At 44.3% G+C, this 24,154-nt stretch overlaps 1 protein-coding gene and 1 long non-coding RNA gene across 3 annotated transcripts in view; one reads left to right on the forward strand and one right to left on the reverse strand.

The window, feature by feature from the left end:
* The window catches only part of LOC309354443, a 609,149-nt gene that overhangs the window by 563,465 nt on the left and 21,530 nt on the right, over window positions 1-24,154 (forward strand). The window lies entirely within an intron of this gene.
* Window positions 830-22,469, reverse strand: LOC309354124 (uncharacterized protein). 2 transcript variants are annotated; one of them, XM_081884006.1, is made up of 14 exons: window positions 22,223-22,469; window positions 21,956-22,085; window positions 19,635-20,198; window positions 16,937-17,152; window positions 15,830-15,926; window positions 14,393-14,500; window positions 12,727-12,872; window positions 11,132-11,170; window positions 9,720-9,811; window positions 7,416-7,577; window positions 5,943-6,014; window positions 4,491-4,631; window positions 3,027-3,098; window positions 830-1,680 (listed from the first exon to the last, which is right to left on the reverse strand). In XM_081884006.1, the coding sequence occupies exons 2-14, from the start codon at window positions 21,982-21,984 to the stop codon at window positions 1,241-1,243; spliced, it is 2,178 nt and encodes a 725-aa protein (XP_081740132.1). In that variant the 5' UTR covers window positions 21,985-22,085; window positions 22,223-22,469; the 3' UTR covers window positions 830-1,240. The 2 variants fall into 2 exon arrangements, with proteins under 2 accessions (XP_081740132.1, XP_081740131.1); XM_081884005.1 differs by having other exon boundaries at window positions 21,956-22,469.

Here is a 24,154-nt window from a genome sequence, read left to right on the forward strand (position 1 = left end):
ACGACACAGCGATTCTTCAGCAGCTCTTGTTTATTCACAGGCCAGAACAGAACAGAACTGAAGGGTTCAGCCAACCTGCTTATATAGAGCTCAACTATAAAGCAACAGTAACAACTTTCTGTAACTATCCAATCACTGAACATCACTTTCAATTCCTTATTTGCATATGTGGACCTGAGTGAAAACTATCTACGGTATCCCCCTGCTGGCCCAGGGTGAGAACTTCGGTACATTACAAGCTGCACTGTAACAATTCTGCCATAGGTACCTGTAAGCTGAAGTGGTTAAAAGGAAAGAAGAGAATTATTGGGCTTGGTTTGCTTAGAGGAGACATGGGGGCAGAGGACTATGGGGTGATTTGTTTTCCCATCTCCCTTTCAGTTGTTAAAAGCCCCCACTATAATATGTAAAGGTAAAGGTTTAGAGGTTTAAAGATGCTCTCAAGGCTAATCTTAAAAACATGAACACCGACAACTGGGAAACACTGACCTGAGAGTGCTCCTATTGGAGAATAGCCTCTACCAAAGGCGTTATGGACTTTGAAGAAGCACGAACTCAAGATGAAAGGGAGGAACGAGCTAAGCGGAAGGCACGTTTGGCAAATCCTCACTGTGATCAACTCCTGCCCAGAAACCTATGTCCCCACTATGGACGGATTGGCCTCCACAGTCACTTATGGACATATTCATGGAAGACAATCTTACTCGGCCATGAGTGATCACCAAAGAGATGTAATCTAGAGGCTTCAAAAACCTTGGCACTTGTCTTGATGTTGATTTGTGTTGGTTTCAAATGCACTTTGCAAAAAGATGACAGCAGCAGCGATAAATAGGCTAAGGTTTTTGTTTATTTTTAAGAAGCAGAAGAGAATGGTTTGGAGAAACAGGTCCGCTAGACTTTATTCAAGTCTGCCAACGAGTCGTTCATCAAGTCCCCTCCCCATGCAATCCTGGCTTCCATTCTGGAAATAGGCTTCAGCGGCGCATATCATGGCCTGGCGCAGGGAAGCAATGAGAAACACTCCAAAGATTCCCTTGTACTTGATCAGGAGGAGTAACTGTATCTGGTTTGGGGAGTTTTTCTAAATAGAATTTCTGCCAAACAGGAAACCAAAGATCTTTTATCAGTTAAACTCACTTGGATAGAAAGGTGTCATGAGGATGCAAAGAACCCTTACTTGAGGGCTTAAAGTCTGATAAGGACTGTCTCCTCAATGTAGTCATGGCTTTACTTTTTGTTGTTATTGTTGTTCTTCTTCTTCTTCCTGGATGGTGTCTGTCTGGCCAGTAGAGCCTGTCTGTGCCTCTGTCACCTCCATGGTGTCATGGTCTTTATCTCCTCCCTCTGTGTTACGCACAGAAGATGTAGATCTGGTACTTCTCAGGTCAGTAGCATCCGACTGAGATTTTGTTAGCTTGATGCCACTGCCTTTATCTCCCTCTTTTGATGAGATGACAGTGCTGGGCCTCTTCTGGTCAGACTTCCAGGACAACCTTCTCCGCGGCGGGGCAAAAACAAGGTCTTTATTTGAACATGACAATGTCATCAGGGGTATGGGGCACTTGGTAGCGATGAAATCCTCATCGCAGTATTTTTTTCTCCATCTAGCATCTGCATTGACAAGCTCAGTCACATCACGGAAAGGGCTCGCGTCCATGGCGTCGCATTCATATTGCAAACCTGATGGGGAGAAGCAGAAAGATCATTTGTCGTGAGGTCTTCCATAAACATGGTGCTATGTCATTGCATCTCTGACTTCCAAAACACCCCCTTGATTTTTAAAGCTGATCCCCAGAGCAAGACACGCAACACCTTTATTGGAAACAGCAACAAGTATGGGAAGGATGAACAAGCTGCAGGGAACTGTTGTAAACAAAACCTGCCCTTTTCCCCTTATGTGGTATCCAAGAGGCCATATAGAGTCCTTACGTAGGTTCCCTATTGGTAGGAGAAAACAACAGAGGCCAACCAGAGAATATTGAGAAGCAAAGCAGCTAGTAAGCCTGATCTTTATTGATCTGTTGCAACAGGGTGCTCCCCTCACCCGCAGGAGAGGAGGAGGAGGAACCCAGAAAAATGGCACGCAAGGCCTTATATAGACTTTTGAAATTGCCACCCTGTAGATCAAGATCACCCCCAGAAACATCATACATACAAAAGGGGTGTAACCTAAGACCACCCCTCAGATACATCATACCTACATCACAGAAAAGGTGGTCTAAAAGAGAAATTTGAATGTTGTTTTTCTCCTGTCGTTGTTTATCTCCTGTTTGGCAGGTTACTTGATTGGATACCCTGCTTGCTTGATTGGATTGCCTGGGGAGCCTGGCCAGTCTTTTGTAATGATAAATACTTAGTTCCTGGGCCAGGTCACAGGCTCACACCCTATTCATATCTTAAATGTGTCCTTAAGACAGGATTTGTGAGGCAAGAGACAATGGGGAGGTTTCCCACTTTGACCTTGCAGAGAAAACATTTGCTCACTTTGGGAATCAAAATGGTTTCAGGTCCGTCTTCCTGTGCTGATCTATGCACGTGCTTGGCTGGTACGCTTATGAACATCTAACATATATCTAAGACTTCAAAATTCCTATCACAGAACCAAAATAAAAATGCCAACTAAATCGATATTGTGGGCCAGATTCGATTGTCCTGTGATAGGAGAAGGCAGAGCAAGGACTGCTGCTACTGCAATTGGGTTTTCCCCCATGCACCCTACCTCCCCCAAGCAGTGCCAGATGAAACCCTGTGGAGACCCCCAGGCAGCCAAAATCTTGGGGGCCCGTGCTCTCGTTAGTCCTAGGGCAGACAAAAGGAGACTCCAAGATGGGAAGGCAAATACCTCCTCCACAGCAGTGCATGAGTCATTGTAGGTATGTACAATCATAGAATTATCGAGTTGGAAGGGACCCTGTGGATCATTTAGACCAACCCCCCAAATTCAGTATCATTGGCTATAAAAGTTATAAATGGAAACCATACTATGTCAAAATGATATCGTTTAGCCAAAGCGCTAGGCAACCCACCTTCTTCCTCAAAGCCTCTTTGCAGTCCCCACGCAGTCTGAAGGAAGCTCAAAATGTCCACATTCCCATTCTCTACAAACGGAACAAAATGTATGTTTCCTGAGAAAGGTCTAGTTCGTTTCAGCTTATCATGTAAAAAAGACATTTTGAGATAATAGGTTTCTTTAAAATTTTGCCTATGATTGTTCAAATAATTAATTTTGGAGGGAACATTTATTTTTATTTTATTTTAAAGTAGTGATCCATGGATAATTGTTGACATATTTGCCTTTGTTATGGTTTTGCAGAAGGGCGTGTTGTTGCATGTGTCTTAAATAAGCAAATATTTTCAAGTCAGGCAAAGCAAGAGGGAAGGGCTGGGACTCAGGAGTGGCACCCCTCCAAGCCTAGAATTTGTTTCATGGTTTAAAAGTGAGAAGAGAACTTGGAGAGGAATCACAACTGAATATGAAGCATCAAACAAGAACTTCTGTTGACGTCAAAAGAAATGGAAAACTGGCCAAATTTTCCAGCTCCAGCACCAATTTGGATGAAGAACTGACCAACAGACACCTCCACAAGTTTTATTTGGCTACCTTTGAAGGTGACCCGGAAACTACAACTAATCTAGAATGCGGCAGCTAGACTGGTGACTGGGAGTGGCTGTCAAGACCATATAACACCAGTCTTGAAAAACCTACATTGGCTTCCAGTACGTTTCTGAGCACAATTCAAAGTGCTGGTGTTGACTTTTAAAGCTCTAAATGGCCTTGGTCTAGTACAGTGTTTCCCAACCTTGTGCCTCCAGCTGTTTTTGAACTACAACTCCCATCATCCCTGACTAGCAAGACCAGTGGCAAGGGATGATGGGATTTGTAGTCCAAAAACAGCTGGAGGCACAAGGTTGGGAAACACTGGTCTAGTATATCTAGTATATCCACCCCCATCGTTCTAACCAGAAACTGAGGTCTAGCACCAAGGGCCTTCTGGCGGTTCCCTCGCTGCGAGAAGCCAAGTTACAGGGAACCAGGCAGAGGGCCTTCTCGGTAGTGGCGCCCTCCCTGTGGAACGCACTCCCACCAGATGTCAAAGCGAATAACAACTACCAGACTTTTAGAACAGTGTTTCCCAACCTTGTGCCTCCAGCTGTTTTTGGACTACAATTCCCATCATCCCTTGCCACTGGTCTTGGTAGTCAGGGATGATGGGAGTTGTAGTTCAAAAACAGCTGGAGGCACAAGGTTGGGAAACACTGTTTTAGAAGACATCTGAAGGCAGCCCTGCTTAGGGAAGCTTTTAATGTTTGATGCATTACGGTATTTTAGTATTTTGTTGAAAGCCGCCCAGAGTGGCTGGGGAAGCCCAGCCAGATGGGCGGGGTATAAATATATTATTATTATTATTATTATTATTATTATTATTAGGCTAATACCATGTGCGATATCCTTTCTGCAACTTGTTCTCGGTGCGCACTGAGATACTCACTAACTTCAGTGCATCGCAGCGCCTGTTGTATCTCCTCGTTGTTCAAGTTGACTCCCAGGCCTATCAAGACTGTTTCCAAGTCATCAACGGCCACCATACCTTTATTTATTTTCCTGAAAATCCAAAGAATAGTCTGGAAATCTAAAAGATGCACATGGGAGAGAAAGGAGAACAATTACTGAGCCTGAAATTACCTTCAACCTTGAGGGACAAGAAGCCCCGACAATAACGGACTGGCATTACAAGCTACAAGAATTGGCTGAAATGGCGCAGTTAACAAATACCCTGAGAGGCAATTCAGAACAAAAATTCATGGAAAAGTGGGATAGATATAAAACATATGTTCAAAAATACAGTAAAGGTTTGCTATGCTAGTATTTGATTGACATTGGAGTGAGACTGAGTTGAGAAATAAGACTAAGACCACATATTGATATAGGAATGTATTAGATAATATGTAAAGAAATATACAATAATAAGAGTACATTCATTTGTAAAAAAGGAATATACAACGGGAAAGACAGGAAGTCTAGTGTGTTGGTATGTATATGATTGGGGGGATTGTTTTTGTTTTTTCTCTTTGTTCTTTCTTTCTTTTTTGTTTCCTTTTCTTTCTAGGTATATAAAATTTGTATATAAATTTGTATACAAGTTGGAAATTACATTATAGTAAGTCCTGTAATGTAATATGACGTTTACTGATGTAATATAAGAATGTTAACAAATAAATAAAATGCAAATTCAAAAAAGAAAAAAGAAATTACTTTCAACCTTTAATTGCCAGGTGATGTTGGTGTTTAGGCTGCCTGGGCAGATCGATGGAGCCAATATGGCGCTCCTACCAATTTGCTGAGGTGACCCCCACCTTGCTGCTATCCAACCTAAATTCAGTCCCATCCAGGTAAGCTGGTGTTGGGCGGACAAACCCACAGCTCAGCCTTCAACTTCAGCTCTGCCACTGAAATAAAACTGACTCCCCCCAAAAGGCCAGACACCCAGATTGGCACAAAGTATGTTTTTGTAAAGCAGCATCAGCAACTGCAACAATAGATAAATCTTTTTGTTAAGTTGTGGGTGAACATATCAGATGACACAGCGATTCTTCAAACAGCTCTTGTTTATTCACAGGCCAGAACGGAACTGAACTGAAGGGTTCAGCCAGCCTGCTTATATAGAGCTCCACTAGAATGCAACAGTAACCACTTTCTGTAACTATCCAATCACTGAACGTCACTTTCAATCCCTTATTTGCATATGTGGACATGAGTGAAAACTATCTACAGTATCCCCCTGCTGGCCCAGGGGGAGAACTTCAGTACATAACACTTTTAGTTTGTGCAGAGAGGGTGGAGGAGAAACAGTTGACAGGAATGCAGACAGAGAGTGACATACAGAGCAACAATAGGAAAGCGGCCATCTTTCCCCTCGTTCCCTCAGTTTCCTTTATCATACCCTCTGTGTCTGTGAAAGGCGAGGTATTGTTCACAACTTCCAAGAATTCAGAGAAATCCAGAGTCCCAGATGCTGTAACGGAGAAAGAGACAGAAGCTGAGTTGAAGTATGTGTAGGCGCATCACATTGAAACCTAGTTTTGTGCAACTATTCAGGTGTTTCTGTTACAGAAACTAATACTGTGCAGTTTGAAGAGACTGGAAGCATACAAACTGGCTCCTTTGGAAGAAAACATTGTCCAGGCCCAGAAAAATATTATTCAAACTTTGACTTGCAGAACTGTTCAAAAACAGAACATAAGCATCACAGATACATCCAAATTATCCATATATTGTCCAGCACAGGCTCAACAACTTAGAAAATATGAAATAATCCAAGCAGACCTAGAAACAGCCTGCTTTCCATCCTTCATTGGCCTTAAGATGTTTACTCTCCCTTCAGGAGAGAGTTTCATTTACATCCACACTTCATGGAGTTTGGGAGACAAAAGAACTTTCAAAATGGAGATTTGCAGGTCACTTAGCAGCTCAGCTGTTTCTCTACCTGCCACCCTGCTATTTGTAAAGTCTTCCGGTTTAGGCTTATGATAATATAATAATAATTTATTATTTATACTCCGCCCAGCCACTCTGGCAGCTCCCAATAGATTAAAAACAGAATAAAACATCAAACATTAAAAACTTCCCAAAACAGGGCTGCTTTCAGATGTCTTCTAAAAGACAGATAGCTGTTTATTTCCTTGACATCTGATGGGAGGGCATTCCATGGGGTGGGTGCCACCGCCGAGAAGGCCCTCTGCCTGGTTCCCTGTAACCTCACATATTGGAGGGAGGGAACCGCCAGAAGGCCCTCGGAGCTGGACCAGGCTGGATGATGGGGGTGGAGACGCTCCTTCAGGTATACAGGGCTTTAAAGATCAGCACCAACACTTTGAATTGTGCTCAGAAACGTAGAGTGGTTCCTCAGGTTAAGTACTTAATTCGTTCTGGAGGTCCATTCTTAACCTGAAACTGTTCTTAACCTGAAGCACCACTTTAGCTAAAGGGGCCTCCTGCTGCTGCCGTGCTGCTGGAGCACGATTTCTGTTCTCATCCTGAAGCAAAGTTCTTAACCCGAAGGTACTATTTCTGGGTTAGATGAGTCTGTAACCTGAAGCATATGTAACCTGAGGTACCACTGTACTGGGAGCCAATGTAGGTCTTTCAGGACCGGCATTATATGGTCTTGGTGGCCAAGGTATAAAGAAACTTGTTCTTGTGGAACACAAATTGTCCTTCAGTCTGTTCACCCCACCCTCAACTGTGCAGGAGCTGGATCTGACCCACTTAAATCAGTGCACGTAGCTGTTTTCATATAGCAGTCGGATTTCAACAGGGCTTCTGGGCATATCAGAGTTCCCCAAGATTGCATCCAACGAAGGTAAAACAACTGCCAGGGAAAACCACAGATCTGAGGATGAAGGTTGTCACATACCGGTCACCTTGACATGCCTAAGTGTCCGACGCATTTCAGCATTGGTCACTAGGATGCCCAAGGTGTGCAAAGTCAAGAGGAGATCGCTGGTGTGAATCATTCCAGACTTAAGTGTGCTGAAAACAGTGCAGGCCTTGGAGAGCCCTGAAGAGGATGCAGACTCTGGAAAGTAAGGATGAGAGTGCATTGGTTTCTGGAACTGATTGTGAAAAAGAACAAGAGGCAAAAAACTTTGGGGGAAGGGTCATTGTTCAGTGGTAGAGTAAAAAGGTTAAAGGTAAAGGTAAAGACAGCTTTCCAGGTCATGTGGCCAGCATGACTAAAGCACTTCTGGCGCAACGGAACACCATGACAGAAACCAGAGCGCATGGAAACACCGTTTACCTTCCCGCCACAGCAATACCTATTTATCTACTTGCACTGGTGTGCTTTTGAACTGCTAGGTTGGCAGGAGCCGGGGCCAAGAAACAGGAGCTCACTCTATTGCAGGGATTCGAACCGCTGACCTTCTGATCAGCAAGCCCAAGAAGCTCATTGGTTTAGACTACAGCGCCATCCACGTCCTGGTTCAGTGGTAGAGTATTTGCATGCAGACGGCCCCAGGTTCAGCATCTCAGCATCACCAAGCAGGGCTGGGAGACCCGTCTGAATCCCTGGAGACCCACTGCCAATCAAGGTAGCTAATAATGAGCTAGATGGATCAATGCCCCCCCCCCCAATTAGAACACAAAACCTGTGCTGTATTCAAATGCATCAGCTTAGATCCAGTCCAGGTTGTGTTTAGGCCCCACCCAAATCAATGGTGCTTGAAATCACCAGTCTTAAAGGTAAAGGTAAAGGGACCCTTGACCATTAGGTCCAGTCATGACTGACTCTGGGGTTGCGGCGCTCATCTCGCTTTACTGGCTGAGGGAGCTGGCGTACAGCTTCTGGGTCATGTGGCGAACCAGAGCAGCGCACGGAAACGCCGTTTACCTTCCCGCCAGAGTGGTACCTATTTATCTACTTGCACTTTGAAGTGCTTTCGAACTGCTAGGTTGGCAGGAGCAGGGATCGAGCAACAGGAGTTCACCCCGTCGCGGGGATTCGAACTGCTGACCTTCTGATCGGCAAGTCCTAGGCTCTGTGGTTTAACCCAGTGTGCCACCCGCTAACATATTTATCACATAGTCTTTTGTGGGTTACTCTCCTGAGTTTCAGTAATGTGTGTGTGTACATACACACAGATCCAGACCCAGAGCATTTGGGGGCAGAGGGGAATGGTAAACAGTGAGGTCAGAGGGGAAAGACTTACTACTGTGAATTACACAATTATCACTCTGTGTACTTTCTGCATTTCAAAATGGTGGCACTTAATTGGGTCTGGGAAATGGTTGAAGCTTGTGATGTCAGGAAGCTTACCACATCTCAGGATGTTTGAATTAAAAAGATAAAAGCACCGTACACTTTAATATAGCTCTGATTTGCTTTCATATTGTCACTATCTCTCCAAGCACATTTGGGTAAAGATACAAAAGGTGGAGATTTATTGGGACTGTTATGTACTGAAGTTCTCACCCTGGGCCAGCAGGGGGATACTGTAGATAGTTATGCAAATAAGGGATCAAAGTGACGTTCAGTGATTGGATAGTTTTAGAAAATTGTTAGTTACGTTGTACTGGAGCTCTGTATAAGCAGGCTGACTGAACCCTTCAGTTCAGTTCTGTTCTGGCCTGTGAATAAACAAGAGCTGTTGAAGAATCGCTGTGTCGTCTGATGTGTTCACCCACAACTTAACAGTTATAAATCAAAATAAGAGTAAATGTTTCTCTGTTAGGAAATCTGTAGGTTTTTCAGCCACACAGATTTCTCTTGTCACGGCAAGAACACATTAATTACCCGGAGAACAGCAATAACCAGGGGTAAGAAAGACATAGCATATCACAAGGACAGGAAGAAATACCACAGACAGAATAATTGCCACACACAGAAAGAACGAGGATATAGTTTGAGTTCCTCACTTGTAGTTTTATAATTCATTTAATGTGTCAACATGTTTAAAAGTTATTCATATTGCAGTTGTATAAGGGATTGCTATTTTGACTGGAGTGTAATTGAAATTAATAAGATTTTGGAACGCAGAAATAAAGCAAATAATCAATTATTGCGCATGGGGGGCCACTTTATCTACATTATATAATTGTATTTGAACTATTGATATTAATAATTGTATTATAAATTGGTATCGTTATAATGAGGCTATTGCAATTGAAAACTAATGAAATTATCGAAAAGAAAGAAAAGAAAAAAGAAAACATGAATTACCTTCCCATCTAGATCCCGCCTTACACATCGAGTCCATTTCATTCTCCCCTTCATAAACAGTTATGTGGAAATTGTAGACAGCTTTAGCTTTCCTGCCGAAACACATGCAGAATTACTAAAATGGTTTTTGCTTAATTGTGACCCATTTGTTGATCCCTGAGGGATCAGAATCAAACGAATAACTACAATAACATCATTTCATTCTATCAGATGTCTGGGGGTGGGGTGGGGGGTTAGATAAGCCTATACCTAGTGCCAAAAAGATGTCAGTGAAGGCAGCAGGCGGACCTTGCTTGGGAAAGCATTCCACAGATTGGGAGCCACAACTAAAAAGGCCTTCTCCCTGGTCACCACCCTCCCTCAGAGGGCAGACCTGGAGAAGAACCTCAGTTGAAAATCTAGAGTCCAAGAGTGTTCCTATAAGGAGAGGCATTTCCTAAGGTGTTGGCGTCTGGAGCAATAAAGAGCTTTATAGGTCAAAACCAGCACATTGAATTGGGCTTGGAAACATATCCAGTCTTGTAACATAATTGGTATTTATTTTATTTGTGTGGGTGCTTGTGTACCTGTGAACAACACATTGGTGATTCCTGCCACAGCTTTAGGATGGAACTGAATGTAAAACCACAATTTAATCCCATTTCCCCCCTTGGGAATCTCTGGGCTTCAGTTAAGTGTGGTTTGAGCCCGCTGAGGGACAACGGTGGGCATAGCTCAGTTGGTCAGAGCATGGTGTTGATAATGCCAACGTTGCAGGTTCAATCCCCAGAAGGGACAGCTGCATTTTCCTGCATTCCTGTGGAAATGAAAGGTGAGACAAGCTGTGAAAGAGGCAGAACCAAGATGGCAGAAAGGAAGAGCAGAGGAAGGCTGGTGGGCCCAACAGGCCTGCACTGTTAGAATTCCTGCTCCATGATTGCAGTCATGGGATTGTTGTCTATCACATGACGGTGTATGTTTTGACTCCACAGAGTGGCAAGTGATGGAGACAGGATGTTTGTGTTACTGTGTTCTGTGAAGTGGGACTATTGCCCTTTGTTCTTTCTCTTTGCTGTCTGATGCTAGAGAGAGGGGGAGCCATGTTGCAGTGCTCCATGTGCGTTTATATGTAAATAAAGTCGATTAGCCAAAATGCTGAGTTGCTGAGGTCTGTCACGCAATTTGTACAAACTGTGCGGATCCCTAAGTGTGCTGATGTCTGTTGGCATCGGTCGCTGTGATGTTCGGGCTGAAGAAAGCTTTTGAAGCTCCCGAAAGAACGGCCAGGAGGGAGAGAACATGCCAGTCGGGCATGTGTCTCTGCCAGGGTCCTACTCGAGTGTAGGACGAGCTCCTGACATGCACAAGGGAAGGTGGAGATAAAAGAACTGGGAGTCAAGTCAAGGCAGGACAGAAGGATCTGGAATACTCACTTGCCCTTTTTAATAGTCATGGAATCCTCCGTGCAGATACTGTGGAAGGAAGAAATGGTGGTTACTTAAAGTAAAGGTAAAGGGACCCCTGACCATTAGGTCCAGTCGTGACCGACTCTGGGGTTGCGGTGCTCATCTCGCTTTATTGGCCAAGGGAGCCGGCGTACAGCTTCCGGGTCATGTGGCCAGCATGACTAAGCTGCTTCTGGCGAACCAGAACAGCACACAGAAACACCGTTTACCTTCCCGCCGGAGCGGTACCTATTTATCTACTTGCACTTTCACGTGCTTTCAAACTGCTAGGTTGGCAGGAGCAGGGACTGAGCAACAGCAGCTCACCCTGTTGCGGGGTTTTGAACCACCAACCTTCTGGTTGGCAAGTCCTAGGCTTTGTGGTTTAACCCACAGCACTACCCGCGTGGCTTAATTACCGGTAACTCAGACGTCCATGAGTGACTGCAGGGGCGGATTTAGGGCTCTGCGAATGGTGAGCACGGAATGCGAGCTACCGTCTCAAAGCCCGGTAGATGAGGCGCTGGCCTTTGGGAAGGAAGAGATAGGGTCCCAGAGTCCTCCTTGCTCCTTCCCAAAGCCTAGTTAGCACTTTCCCAGCTTTGGGAAGGAGGTGGAAGGGCTCTAGGACCCTGCCAGAGCCCTCCCGCCTCCTTCCCAAAGCCAGGTGCCTCCTTACCTACCTTACTGCCCAAGTTTGCCACTGGTGACTGAGTCCCTCCAATAAAGGAGCAAGAGGCGGACCAACCAGTGGAAATATTTTCTTACACTCTTCACATCAAACAAGACTTTAGACAAGTGGTAATGTGTTCAAATTCTGCTTATTGGCTTCCCATGAGCATCTTTCTTTGGCCCCTGGGAGAACATATTCTTGACTAGATGGCCTTTGATCCAGCAGGGCTTTTCCTCTTCTTATACCGCTTAAGTGCTTTTGCTTCGATCGAGGAAATTGACAAGAGCAGAGGCAAATGGATGAGAAATCACCACTAAACTCGAGAGTCTCCCAGTCTGAACAGCCAAGCTCGCAGACTTGCATAAATATGGGAGAAGATGAGTTGCAATAGAATTAAATAGGCATTCGTTTCTAATATAGGTATACCTCTTAATTGTAGAAACCTCTAAGAGGCTTACACTGAATATAAAATATACATTAAAGTTATCAATAAAAATAAAAAACAAGCTGACCTTAAAAATTAATCCAGGTACACATATAAACAGTAGTTGATTCCACCACCCACCTCTTTGCATGCCTCTTACATATCTGGGTAGGATTGCCTAAACAATTTCACTTTTAGCAAGTGCCAAAAAACAATACAGAGAAAGTGTCCAAATAAATTGATGGAGGAAGGGTGGAGAAGTTTGTCTTAACCAGCGCTTTTTTCCCTAAAAATAAATAAAAAATGTTTAGGGAGTACTCTCATTTTGACTCAATAAGACCACCATTTTATAGTTCAAATTGGGAAAAATAAATACAGCAAATGGACAAAACTACAAAGATTCACAAAATGTTTAGGGGTATGTGTACTCCTGTATCCCCCCAGGGGAAAAAATGCACTTGTCTTAACTATTCCAGGGATTCTTACTTGTCATAACAGCTGTCATTTTCTTTACGTAAGATGGACGGCCTGGTCTTGCTTGGAAAAGGCTTGTTAATGGTCGTTTCCCCTGTTTTCTTCTTTTTCATCAAAACAGGTGGTCTCTTCTCCAACCTCCCATAGTTGGAGTTAATCTGTTGGTGAGGATGGCAGGGTTGTGGCTACAGCAAATGCTTAGAGCTACAGGCTAGCAATCTCAGATAGTTAAGGAGTGATGGGGTTAAGATTAAGGAGAAATCTCTTGGCTTTAAGATACCGTATTTTTCGCTCTATAAGACACACCAGACCACAATGCTTTGGAGGAGGAAAACAAGGAAAAAAATATTCTGAATCTCAGAAGCCAGAACAGCAAGAGGGATCGCTGGCTTCTGGGATAGCTGCGCAGCCTGCATTTGCTCCATAAGACACGGACACATTTCCCCTTACTTTTTAGGAGGGAAAAAGTGAGTCTTATAGAGCAAAAAATACGGAATCTCATCTGAATGTGACAACCAAAGCTTGAAAAGAAATTTTGGGAAGCTGGTGTTTCTTTGTGTGTTGTCTTATCAAAACAGCAGCCGAAGTTGTTACGCTTCTAGTTAGTTGGGGAAGATAAATACAGTATTCTAAGAGTAAGCTTATCAGTATTGCATCACCAACTGCATTTAGTAAAGTCAGAGAATTCAACAGAAGCAGGAGCAGAAAATATTTGTCAGCCCTGGGTGGTAAAAAAGAAAATGGCTCTTAGGACAGAAGAGTTAACACTGCTCTTGCTGGAAGGAAGTATCAACAAGTTATTGTGGCTCTCTGATATCACTGAAGCAGCTCTTCTCTCCAAAAATAACTTACCTGTCCTGCTTTCTGCATGTAAAAGAGGGAGGGTAACGGGAATTGAAGGCACAACAGGTTGGCAACGTTGTTATGAGTTTCTGGGTGCCAGACACTGAACCCCTGGATTCAGCAAATGTTAAAATATAAACCAGGCCAGTTTCCTGATGAGGTAATTGCCTGGGAGATGAGACATTAGGAGAACAAAAGGCAGGTGATGAGCCATTAGGAAATCCAGGGCTGTTCTTCTGTTGGCAGAACAGCACCAGTCCCATGGTTTAATTCACTGGCAATGGGAAGGTACCTGCTATAGGACACTGAGAGGAGCATGGAGTGAAGGCAGCTTAACAAGGTGGGGCTTCTAGGGTTAGAGCCATCCAGGGCTGGCCCAATACATTTTGGCACCTGGGGTGAACCACAAAATGGTGCCCTTCATTGCCAGGAAAGAAAGGTGAATATCTACATCAGGAACAAGAGAGGGAATCAAATCATCCTTATCCACTGGTTGAAGAGGAAATCAAAGGTCATTGTAGGAGAAAAAGGGACTCGCCCTGAATTACATGGCTGGGGGTTGCAGAGCCCAGGAGATCCCAGAGGGCAACCCCCACCATTTTCTCCCTAGGGGTGAGAAGAGACCAGGAGCACCTCCTATTTGCGAAGAAGGTATGGGGGTGCTGCTGAGGAGGTGACAGATCCAGTCTCCAAGGAGCACACCACAGCTGTTGCTGCTACCATATTCCTTGGAGGTAAGATCTGCTGCCTTTGTGGTTCCTGAGGCAGTTGCCTCGCCTCACAGGTAGGCCAGCCCCGGATCCACCTTGTTATATTCAAAGATTTCGGCTCCCACCTGGGTCGCTTTATCAGCAGTTGGGGGCTTTGCTCTCTGTACATGGCGTCTCTGAGGGGACGGCGTCCTCGGAAGCACCTGCAATTTCCGCATGAGCATCAGCTTGCACTGTTCAACCCAAGAGAAAAGACAATTCCAAGATGACAAACAATGTTGATCACTATCCCACTGCTGAAATATATGAAGAACTCTTGTTAGTTGACAGCGGCTACAACTGTCAATCTTAGAGGTCCTTATAGTAGCAATTTTCAGGTGACAACTGTAGGATGTCATCCATTGGAGCAGACAAAGATAACATTCCTTATCTCCCTAGAGTGGGCATAGGCAGGGGGACATCCAGTCAGTGTAACTTCCTGTTCCACTGGTCTGGAACATACTGCCACTGCATGTGATCTGGGAGATGGGTGTGGCTTTGGCCGAGTCATGCAGCCCTTTTCTCAGTCTTGATCTTGCTGTCTTGCTGTTCTTTTGCTGCTGCGCTGCTTACCTGCAGCCATTTTTTTTATCTAAATGCAATTTTGCTGTCTGCTGGCTCTCAGCCAGCAGCACATGAGTTCAGCCTCCATATGGGATGAACTCACAGTCTCTTTCTTTATGTAACCACGAAGTAAAGCCTGCCTTTCGGGAAACTGAAATGCAATTACAGTGGTATCTCGGGTTACATACACTTCAGGTTACATACACTTCAGGTTACATACGCTTCAGGTTATACACTCCTCTAACCCAGAAATAGTGCTTCAGGTTAAGAACTTTGCTTCAGGATAAGAACAGAAATCGGACTCTGGTGGCGCAGCAGCATTAGCTAAAGTGGTGCTTCAGGTTAATAACAGTTTCAGGTTAAGAACGGACCTCCGGAACAAATTAAGTACTTAACCTGAGGTACCACTGTAAACTTTTTGTTACTTTACTCAGAAGCGACTCTTGTGTCTTTATTCTTCTAACAGGGATTAAAGGGGACACCAGGAAATAATCTTAACGAAGAGATTCAAACGAATCTGCAAACTAGCTTCCATCTGCTCTGCTACATCACTTAGTAGTGTGAGTGAAGAAAGGACAATACTCAATCAATATATCCTTTCCTACTATCCTTAACATTCCCACAACAACTGTGCACACAGTGAACACATGGGAGGTGTAGAAGGCGGCCAGGACCATGTGGAAAGTCCAATATGCATATTACTAGATGGTGTGACTAGTTCTTATATGTGAATAATTGATTATCAATGTGTGTTCAAATTCTGCCAGTGGCATTTCAACCGCATAATGTTTGCCACTTTATTAGCTGCACTGAGCTGTGCGATTTGATTTCCTGAACTGTGAACATGCCACGATGCCATGCATCACTATGGAACACCAACCCGCCCACCCACTGCACTGGATTGGCTGCGTGGACCCCCATGATCTCACTGGTCTGGCAGAAGTCAATACTCATCTTACCTGAGTTCCTTTATCAACAGTTTCAGGTTTTACTTTGGGAGAAGGGGGTCTCTGAAGTGGGACCTGTACAGGCACTGGCAAATTCCGTACGGATCGCCTATGGAAAACAGCAGCACATCAGAGAATGTTCTCTCCTTCCTTCTATCCATCTGTCTTCAAATAGGACACTTTGGAACTTAATTCTGATAAATACTTGGTGTATGTATATCATTGCAAGAAGAAGATGGCCTTCTTTAGGAGGGTACTTACAGCTTCATACCCTTCAACATTTCTCTGATGAAAATAGGGGCATCTTATTCCATAATAGGGATGCGGATGGCGCTGTGGTCTAAACCACCGAGCCTAGGGCTTGTCGATCAGAAGGTTGGTGGTTTGAATCCTCACGACGGGGTGAGCTCCCATTGCTCAGTCCCTGCTCCTGCCAACCTAGCAGTTTGAAAGCACGTCAAAGTGCAAGTAGATAAATAGGTACCGCTCCGGCGGGAAGGTAAACGGCGTTTCCGTGTGCTGCTCTGGTTTGCCAGAAGCAGCTTAGTTATGCTGGCCACATGGGGAAACTCAGCCAGATGGGCGTGGTATAAATAATAAATTATGACCTGGAAGCTGTACACTGGCTCCCTCGGCCATTAAAGCAAGATGAGCACAGCAGCCCCAGAGTTGCTCACGACTGGACCTAATGGTCAGGGGTCCCTTTACCTTTACCTATTCCATAATAATGATTGCCCCAGTCACTCCAGGTGGCTTCCAACAGATATAAAATCATAATAAAACATTAAACATTTGAAAACTTCCCTATACAGGGCTGCCTTCAGATGTCTTCTAAAGGTTGTGTAGTTACTCCTTGATTCAGTGAGTTGCCTAACTCCATGCCCGCCAACATTTCTCTGATGAAAAGAGGGACATCCTACCATATCCTACAACATTCCACTGATGGAAGTAGGGACATCCTAAGGAAAAGTGGGACATCCCAGGATCAAATCAGAAACCAAGATGGCGTCTGTAAATCCAGGACTGTCCCTGGAAAATAGGGACACTGGGAGGGTCTGTTCCTGAGCTCAGACATGAACTGTAGGCCATCTTCGGTCCCAGCTCTCTACTTCTTCTTACATGGAATAAGTGGATCTAGCAGAGACGTAGGAGAGGGAATCCTTCAGCTTCTTTTTGGCCTGCGGTTTTAAATCCACAATGGTGGTAATAGAAGGCGGCTTTAATTTTTTGTCTTGAGGCTGTAGTGTCAGTTTCTCCATCAGACCCTCCGAAGCTTCCTCGACCTCCTCCTTCAGGTCGGGGAGTTTGCCATCTTTAGCCTGGTGTTGTGGAATTCTGTAGCAAGGGAGGAGGAAAGAATTAGTCCAGTCACAGGCATGAATGAAAACTATTCCTCTCAATAGGAAGAATGGCAGATTAAGTTGACGGACTACGCCGAAATGGCAAAAATGAGCGGAAAGACCAGAAATCAGGAAAATCAAAGCTTTAATAAGGAATGGGGGGGATTTTTACTTTACCTTAGAGATCACTGTAAACAGTTAAAATCATTAGCAGGAGTTTAATAACACTTGTAATGTAACGAGAACTATGAATATAATGGAGTTATAAAAATTTGGATTATTATAAAAGACGCAGCAGAAATGGGACCCAAAAAGGGGGAGGTGGGAAGTCCAGTGATTCGTGGGAATCTTGTACTTTTAAATGTGATGTGGTATGATTGTAAATTCCCATATGTAAAACCAAATGTTGGGTTTTTTTGCAAAGCAAAAAAAAAGAAAGAAAAAGAAAACTGAAGTGTTGGTGGGTTCCCACGAGGCAAGACACACCGATAGCAGCAACAACCTTTCTTGAACTACATAACTGGGAAACTGGGGCAAAGCAACTGCTTATATACATTTCTGAAAGCCTGGGCCACTCCCACTCCCAACGTGATTGGCTGTCTAAACTTCCAAGCTGCGAATCACGACTCAGGGTTCAAGGGCCAGTGGCAGAGGCCCAAATCCTGAAATTTTCAGTGATTGGACATCATGTATCGAATCAGAACACAGGTGCTCCGAATCGTTCATCCAGACTCAAGCTCAGACAAACACAGACCACTGAATACATAACAAAAACTATTCCTCTCAAACTGTCTTTTTATAGCGAGGGCAATGCTTTAGCCTGAGCAGAGGGTCATCTGAGATGTTAGCGAACTCAGGCTGCAATTGAGGAAATTCTGAAAGGAGGAAAACACCCTTCTATTCCCACCCCATACTTTGCAATCCTCTGGTAGGGAAGCCAACTTCTGCCTTAGTCAACCTACTTCAGGAGAAAGGCAGGGGAGGAATGACGCTGTTAATTCACCTGGATCTCTCAACAGCATTTGGTATCAGTAACTGTGGACAATATTCTTGGGTGGCTCTGCTATTTTTTGGAGTGTCTGCCTAAGTAGTTAAGAATGGGTGGCCTTGAGAGCCTCTTTTACAGGATTATAACTAGCTTCCTGTTAGAATTAGATGCTGCCTGAGCAACGAGGCCTACTTAGCTTTCCCTGTGTTTTATTTGGCTCACATTTTCGTCCCAATTTCTGACTAAATGCTGCAGCTCTGACCCTCTGGCTTCCATCCCAGGTCCTTGCTCATCTCGGACAGCAGCTTACAGTTCAGCCCAGAAAAGAGGAATTTTAGCTCAACCCCTGGCATTTGAGCTGGGTGGTGGCTGCTCAGGGATCTGTTCTGTCCTTTTCATATTTAACACCCATACGAAGCTATTGGCTGAGCTCATGCAGGGTCTCTGGAGTTCTTAAAACCTCTTTTTGTGATAGTACTAAGGGCCATCTTTACCCAGGGGGGCAAGGGGTGTGGGACACCCGAGTGCTGAATTCTGGGGGGCGGCGGATGCCTGCCTCTGAATCCACCTAAGCTCTTAACCATCTACCTGTTATGAAATAATAAATAATTTTGATCAAGCTAGAAAAACAAAATACATATATACCTAGGTGTTACCGAAATGTATAGCTATATACACAGTCAGTATTGAATCCATATTATGGGATTACTTGAATCCCCCAACTTCCTTCCCCTTCCATCCCGGTTCCTTTGTATTATTTTCATTCATGCATGTCTTTATCTCTGATTACCTCCATTTTTAAACCTTGTCTATAACATTTCAAGTGTTGTTTTTTTTAATCATGCTAATGTATTAACTTGTGTACATTGCTTTTGTAAATGTGCAATAAACATTTCTCTTTTTTATATATATTTGTTGTCATCTTGATTTCTAAGTTTCCCAGTTAATTTAGCCATTTCAGCATACTCCATTAACTTAATTTGCAAATCTTCCTTGGTGGGGACTTTTTGTTCTTTCCAATGTTGGGCTAGCAATATCTGGGTGGTCGTTGTTGCATACATAAACAAATTCTTATATTCTTTAGGTAGATCCATTCCTGTTATACCTAATACAAAGGCTTCTGGTTTTTTTTTTTAACAAAGGTTATTCTTAACTCCCCCCCCAATTTATTATATATCATTTCCCAGATTTTTTAAATAAGCTTACGTTGCCACCACATATGATGAAACATACCTTGTACTTCTTTACATTTCCAACACTCATTTTCTCTTGTTTTGTACATTTTTGCCAACTTAACCGGTGTTAAATACCACCTATACATCACTTTCATATAATTCTCTTTATAAGTTAATAAATTAATGTAAATCCATCTGTGATGTTCCTCACACAAATGATGGTGCAGGATGCTGAAGTTAGCAGTGCTAGGGACAACTTAAGGAATCAAATGTGAAGCACAAGTTTTCTGCTACAATGCCAGAATGTTACTTACTCATCCAATTGAGGTTGAGAGGCAGGGGAGATTTGTAGTCCATCCTGCAGTTCTGCCAAATAAAAATCTGGTATCCTAGAAAGAGGATACAGGGAGGGCTCTTTACCAGGGAGGTGCAGCAGTGACGTTTTCGCACGTCCCTCAACCCTGCCCTTTAGATCTTGAGGATTATCACCGTTGGCCTGCTCATCTGGGCCTTGTGGCTTGTTCTCCTGCTCCTGCTCCTCAGCTAGTTCTTGGGTTTTATTGTCCTCGACATTTGGCTCCGTAAGTTCACTGCTCTCTTCAGCCTGGTCAATTAGGTTTTCTGGCTTGTACTCGTCAACCTGCTCAGATAGATCTTGGATTTTAATTTCTTCAAGATCTGACGCTGCAAGTTCACTGCTCTCTTCGGCCTGGTCAAATAAGTTTTGTGGCGTGTTCTCCTGGTCCTGCTCAGATACCTCCGGGGGTTTATCGTCTTCGAAATTTGGCTCCTGAAGTTTGCTGATCTCTTTGACCTGCTCATTTAGTTCTTGGAGTCTTTTCTCCTCTTCAGCTTGCTCGTTTTTGTCTTGTTGGTTACTGCGAGGGAAGGAAAAATAAGCCCAGTGACAAACATGAATGAAAACACAATACTACGATATGGTTGGATAACGCCATTAGTGGTGAGGATACCACGAATGAGCAAAAACCCTCCAGCAACAACAACAAAAACTACAACAAGGGAATAGGCAATATGGGCGACCCTTGGTTTCACAAGCTTCATTCAGACAGTCCACAGCTTGTCTGTCAAAATACAATTAGAAATCATACAGCACATTACTTGACAGACCACATTGTTAAGTTGTCTGCCAAGACCCTCAGGGAGATGGGGAGATTTGGGAACCACTCATCTAGAACAGCACACAAAGTAAGGGACCGGTAATTTATTCCAAAAATTAACCTCATGTTTCACAGGTCATAAGAAGCGGTTCTTTCTTTATCCTTGTCATACTCAGGATCAAAAAATGTCATAAATAACCCTTAATAAGCGACAAATGGAAGGAAGTACGTAGGGACTCTTGGGATTTGTCATAAATAATCCCCCTCTATTCTTGGAATTGTTCATTTTTGTCTTCGTTTCTCTTCCTATTTTTTTCAGAATTACTGTATATACTCATAGTTGCTCATAGTATCATTCCCCGCTACCTCACTGCTTGTCTAGACCACTGAGTCTCTTGAGCCTGCTGAACAAAAGGTTCAAATCCCTGAGACGGGGTGAGCTCCCGTTGCTCAGTCCCAGCTCCTGCCAACCTAGCAGTTCGAAAGCACGCCAGTGCAAGTAGATAAATAGGTACCGCTGTGGCGGGAAGGTAAACATTTCCATACACCCTGGTTTCTGTCACAGTATCCCGTTGTGCCAAAAGCAGTTTAGTCATGCTGGCCACATGACCCAGAAAGCTGTCTGTAGACAAATGCCGGCTCCCTCAGCCTGAAGCGAGATGAGCGCCGCAACCCCATAGTCACCTTTGACTGGACTTAACCATCCAGGGGTCCTTTACCTTTTTTACCATATACATTCACAACCAGGATGGCAGGAGCTCCTATACAAGGATATAGTTTGAGTGCCTCACCTGTAGTTTCATAAATCATTTAATGTGTTAATACAAATGGAAACTGTTCATATTGCAGTTGTTGGATAAGGGACTGTTATCTTGACTGGAGCGCAATTGAAATGCACAAGATTTCGGAGCGCAGAAATAAAGAAAATCATCAAACCATCAATTCTAGCATGTGGGCGGCCAAGTAAATTATATAATTTGGTATCTGAATGATTGGTACTGTATTAGTAATTGTATTATAATTTGACATTGTTATAATGAGGCTATTATTGGACTGTAATAGAAAACTAATAAAAAGTATTATCAAAAAGAAAGTTGACCACCCTAGTTAGGAGTATAACAATAGCTGGGTAAACCTAAAGGTAAAGGGACCCCTGACTGTTAGGTCCAGTCGCGGACATCTCTGGGGTTGCAGCACTCATCTCACTTTATTGGCTGAGGGAGCCGGCGTACAGCTTCTGGGTCATGTGGCCAGCATGACTAAGCCACTTCTGGCCAACCAGAGCAGTGCACAGAAACACCATTTACCTTCCGGCCTGAGCAGTACATGTTTATCTACTTGCACTTTGACATGCTTTCGAACTGTTAGGTGGGCAGGAGCTGGGACAGAGCAACGGGAGCTCACCCTGTCGCAGGGATTCGAGCCGCTGACCTTTCAATCGGCAAGCCCTAGGCTCTGTGGTTTAGACCACAGCGCCACCTGCATCCCACAGGGTAACATTTAAGAGCCCCTATTACCTGCTAACTCTGTTGATGATGTCATCCATTTTCCAGGAACCACAGCAGGGAGATGTACTCCTTCCACATTAGCAGGGATAAATCAAAGGTCAACAGAAAAGATGAAGGCCACACAACAAGGTCCTCTTCACTGGAGGTGGAAAAGAAATCATTGAGCACTTCTTCAATGGCCCTTCATCCAGAGCGAGTGAAGGGGGAAAGAATAAAACAGAAGGAGCACCAAGGGAAGACTGCCGCCTTTTCCAGTCCCTCAGAACCACAACTCACTTGGTCAGAAGCCGTGGGGATCAGCAATCTTGTTGGGTGGTGTTCGAGGGCCTAGGATGAGATGAACCATCAATGGGGAGGTACAGCTAGGACCAGAAATATGAGGATGGAGTGGAGATCAGGGCTTCCATTTCCCCCAAGGCAGCTCAGGTGTTATGGCTGGTGGAAGCAGGGCCACGAGTTGGCATCAATGGTTCTCCACCGGTGCCATGTTTTTCACCACCACCACTTGGGTGGCAACTGTTGTTTGAGAGGTTCCGGCCCAATGATGTCATAGAGCAGCGAGTGATTCAAACAGAGCTCATGTTGTAGAAAATCACTATCCAAAATAAAAAAAGGCGCAAGTCTGTTGAACAAGCTGGCTGTTATCCTTGGGACTGAAGCAGTAGGAGGAACACATGGCCATGAGACCAGAATGGTCCATTTTATGCAGGCTGGCAAAGACGCCCAGCAGTGATACAAAGCTCACAAAGATTGATTTGTTTCGCGCATTTTTATCCCGACCTCCTTCACCCCATGATCGCAGGGCAGTAGGAGTGGCTTTACTTGTCTTGGAAGAAACCTCACTGAACTCACGGAGTAAAGGGACCCCTGACCATTAGGTCCAGTAGTGACCGCCTCTGGGGTTGTGGCGCTCATCTCGCTTTATTGGCCGAGGGAGCCGGCGTACAGCTTCTGGGTCATGTGGTCAGCATGACTAAGCTGCCTCTGGCGAATCAGAGTAGCACACGGAAATGCCGTTTAACTTCCCGACGGAGTGGTACCTATTTATCTACTTGCGCTTTGACGTGCTTTCGAACTGCTAGGTTGGCAGGAGCAGGGACCCAGCAACGGGAGCTCACCCCGTCACGGGGATTCGAACCGCCAACCTTCTGATCAGCAAGTCCTAGGCTCTGTGGTTTAACCCACAGCGCCACCCTGAGACTTACTTCTGAGTAAGTGCAAAAGGTTGCATTTGGGGCTATAAAACAAGAAGTCCTCGGTTTGATTCTCAGTTTTGCTATAAATTCGTTTACGGGACCTTAGGCAAGTTGCGTTCCTTTGGCTTCCCTCCCTCTACCCCATCAACCACCTGAAAAAAAGATGTACCGTATTTTTCTGTGTATAACACGCCCCTGTGTATAGTTCTTGGGACTAAAAATAGAGAAAATGGGGGGAGATTGCCAAGAGTTTTTGAGCTTTTTTGTGGGGAGAGATTGCCCACAGTTGCTGAGTTTTTTTGGGGGGGGGATTGCCGAAAAACGCTCACCCGCAGGACCACCACAGCCAATCACACGCACATCGACGAAACACCCAATCATCTGCACACTTGCCGAAAGCAAGCACCAATCGCCTGCCCAATTGCCGCCGCAGCCTATAGCCAGCAAACATTGTCACACCCACTCAAACACCGCTGACAATCTCCTGCTCGTGGCAGCCACCAATCGCCTGTCCCACCTCTCCACTATCTGTGTATAAGATGACCCCCATTTTTTAGCGTATTTTTTTAATAAAATAACCTCAGCTTATACATGGAAGAATACGGTAATTGTATACAGTGGTACCTCGGGTTACATACACTTCAGGTTACATGCGCTTCAGGTTACAGACTCCGCTAACCCAGAAATAGTGCTTCAGGTTAAGAACTTTGCTTCAGGATAAGAACAGAAATCACGCGGCGGCAGGAGGCCCCATTAAGCTAACTTGTGCTTCAGGTTAAGAACAGTTTCAGGTTAAGAATGGACCTCCTTAACGAATTAAGTACTTAACCTGAGGTACCACTGTATAGGTATGATCAGTGCTTTTTTTCTTAAAAAAATGTTTAGGGGTACTCTCATTTTGACTCAAGAAAATCACCATTTTATAATTCAAATTGGGGGAAATAAATACAGTAAATGGACAAAAATACAAACATTCGCAAAATGTTTAGGGGTATGTGTACCACTCTGTACC

The sequence above is a fragment of the Podarcis melisellensis genome, assembly GCF_964234715.1.
Source record: "Podarcis melisellensis genome assembly, chromosome: 13".
NCBI lineage: Eukaryota > Metazoa > Chordata > Lepidosauria > Squamata > Lacertidae > Podarcis > Podarcis melisellensis.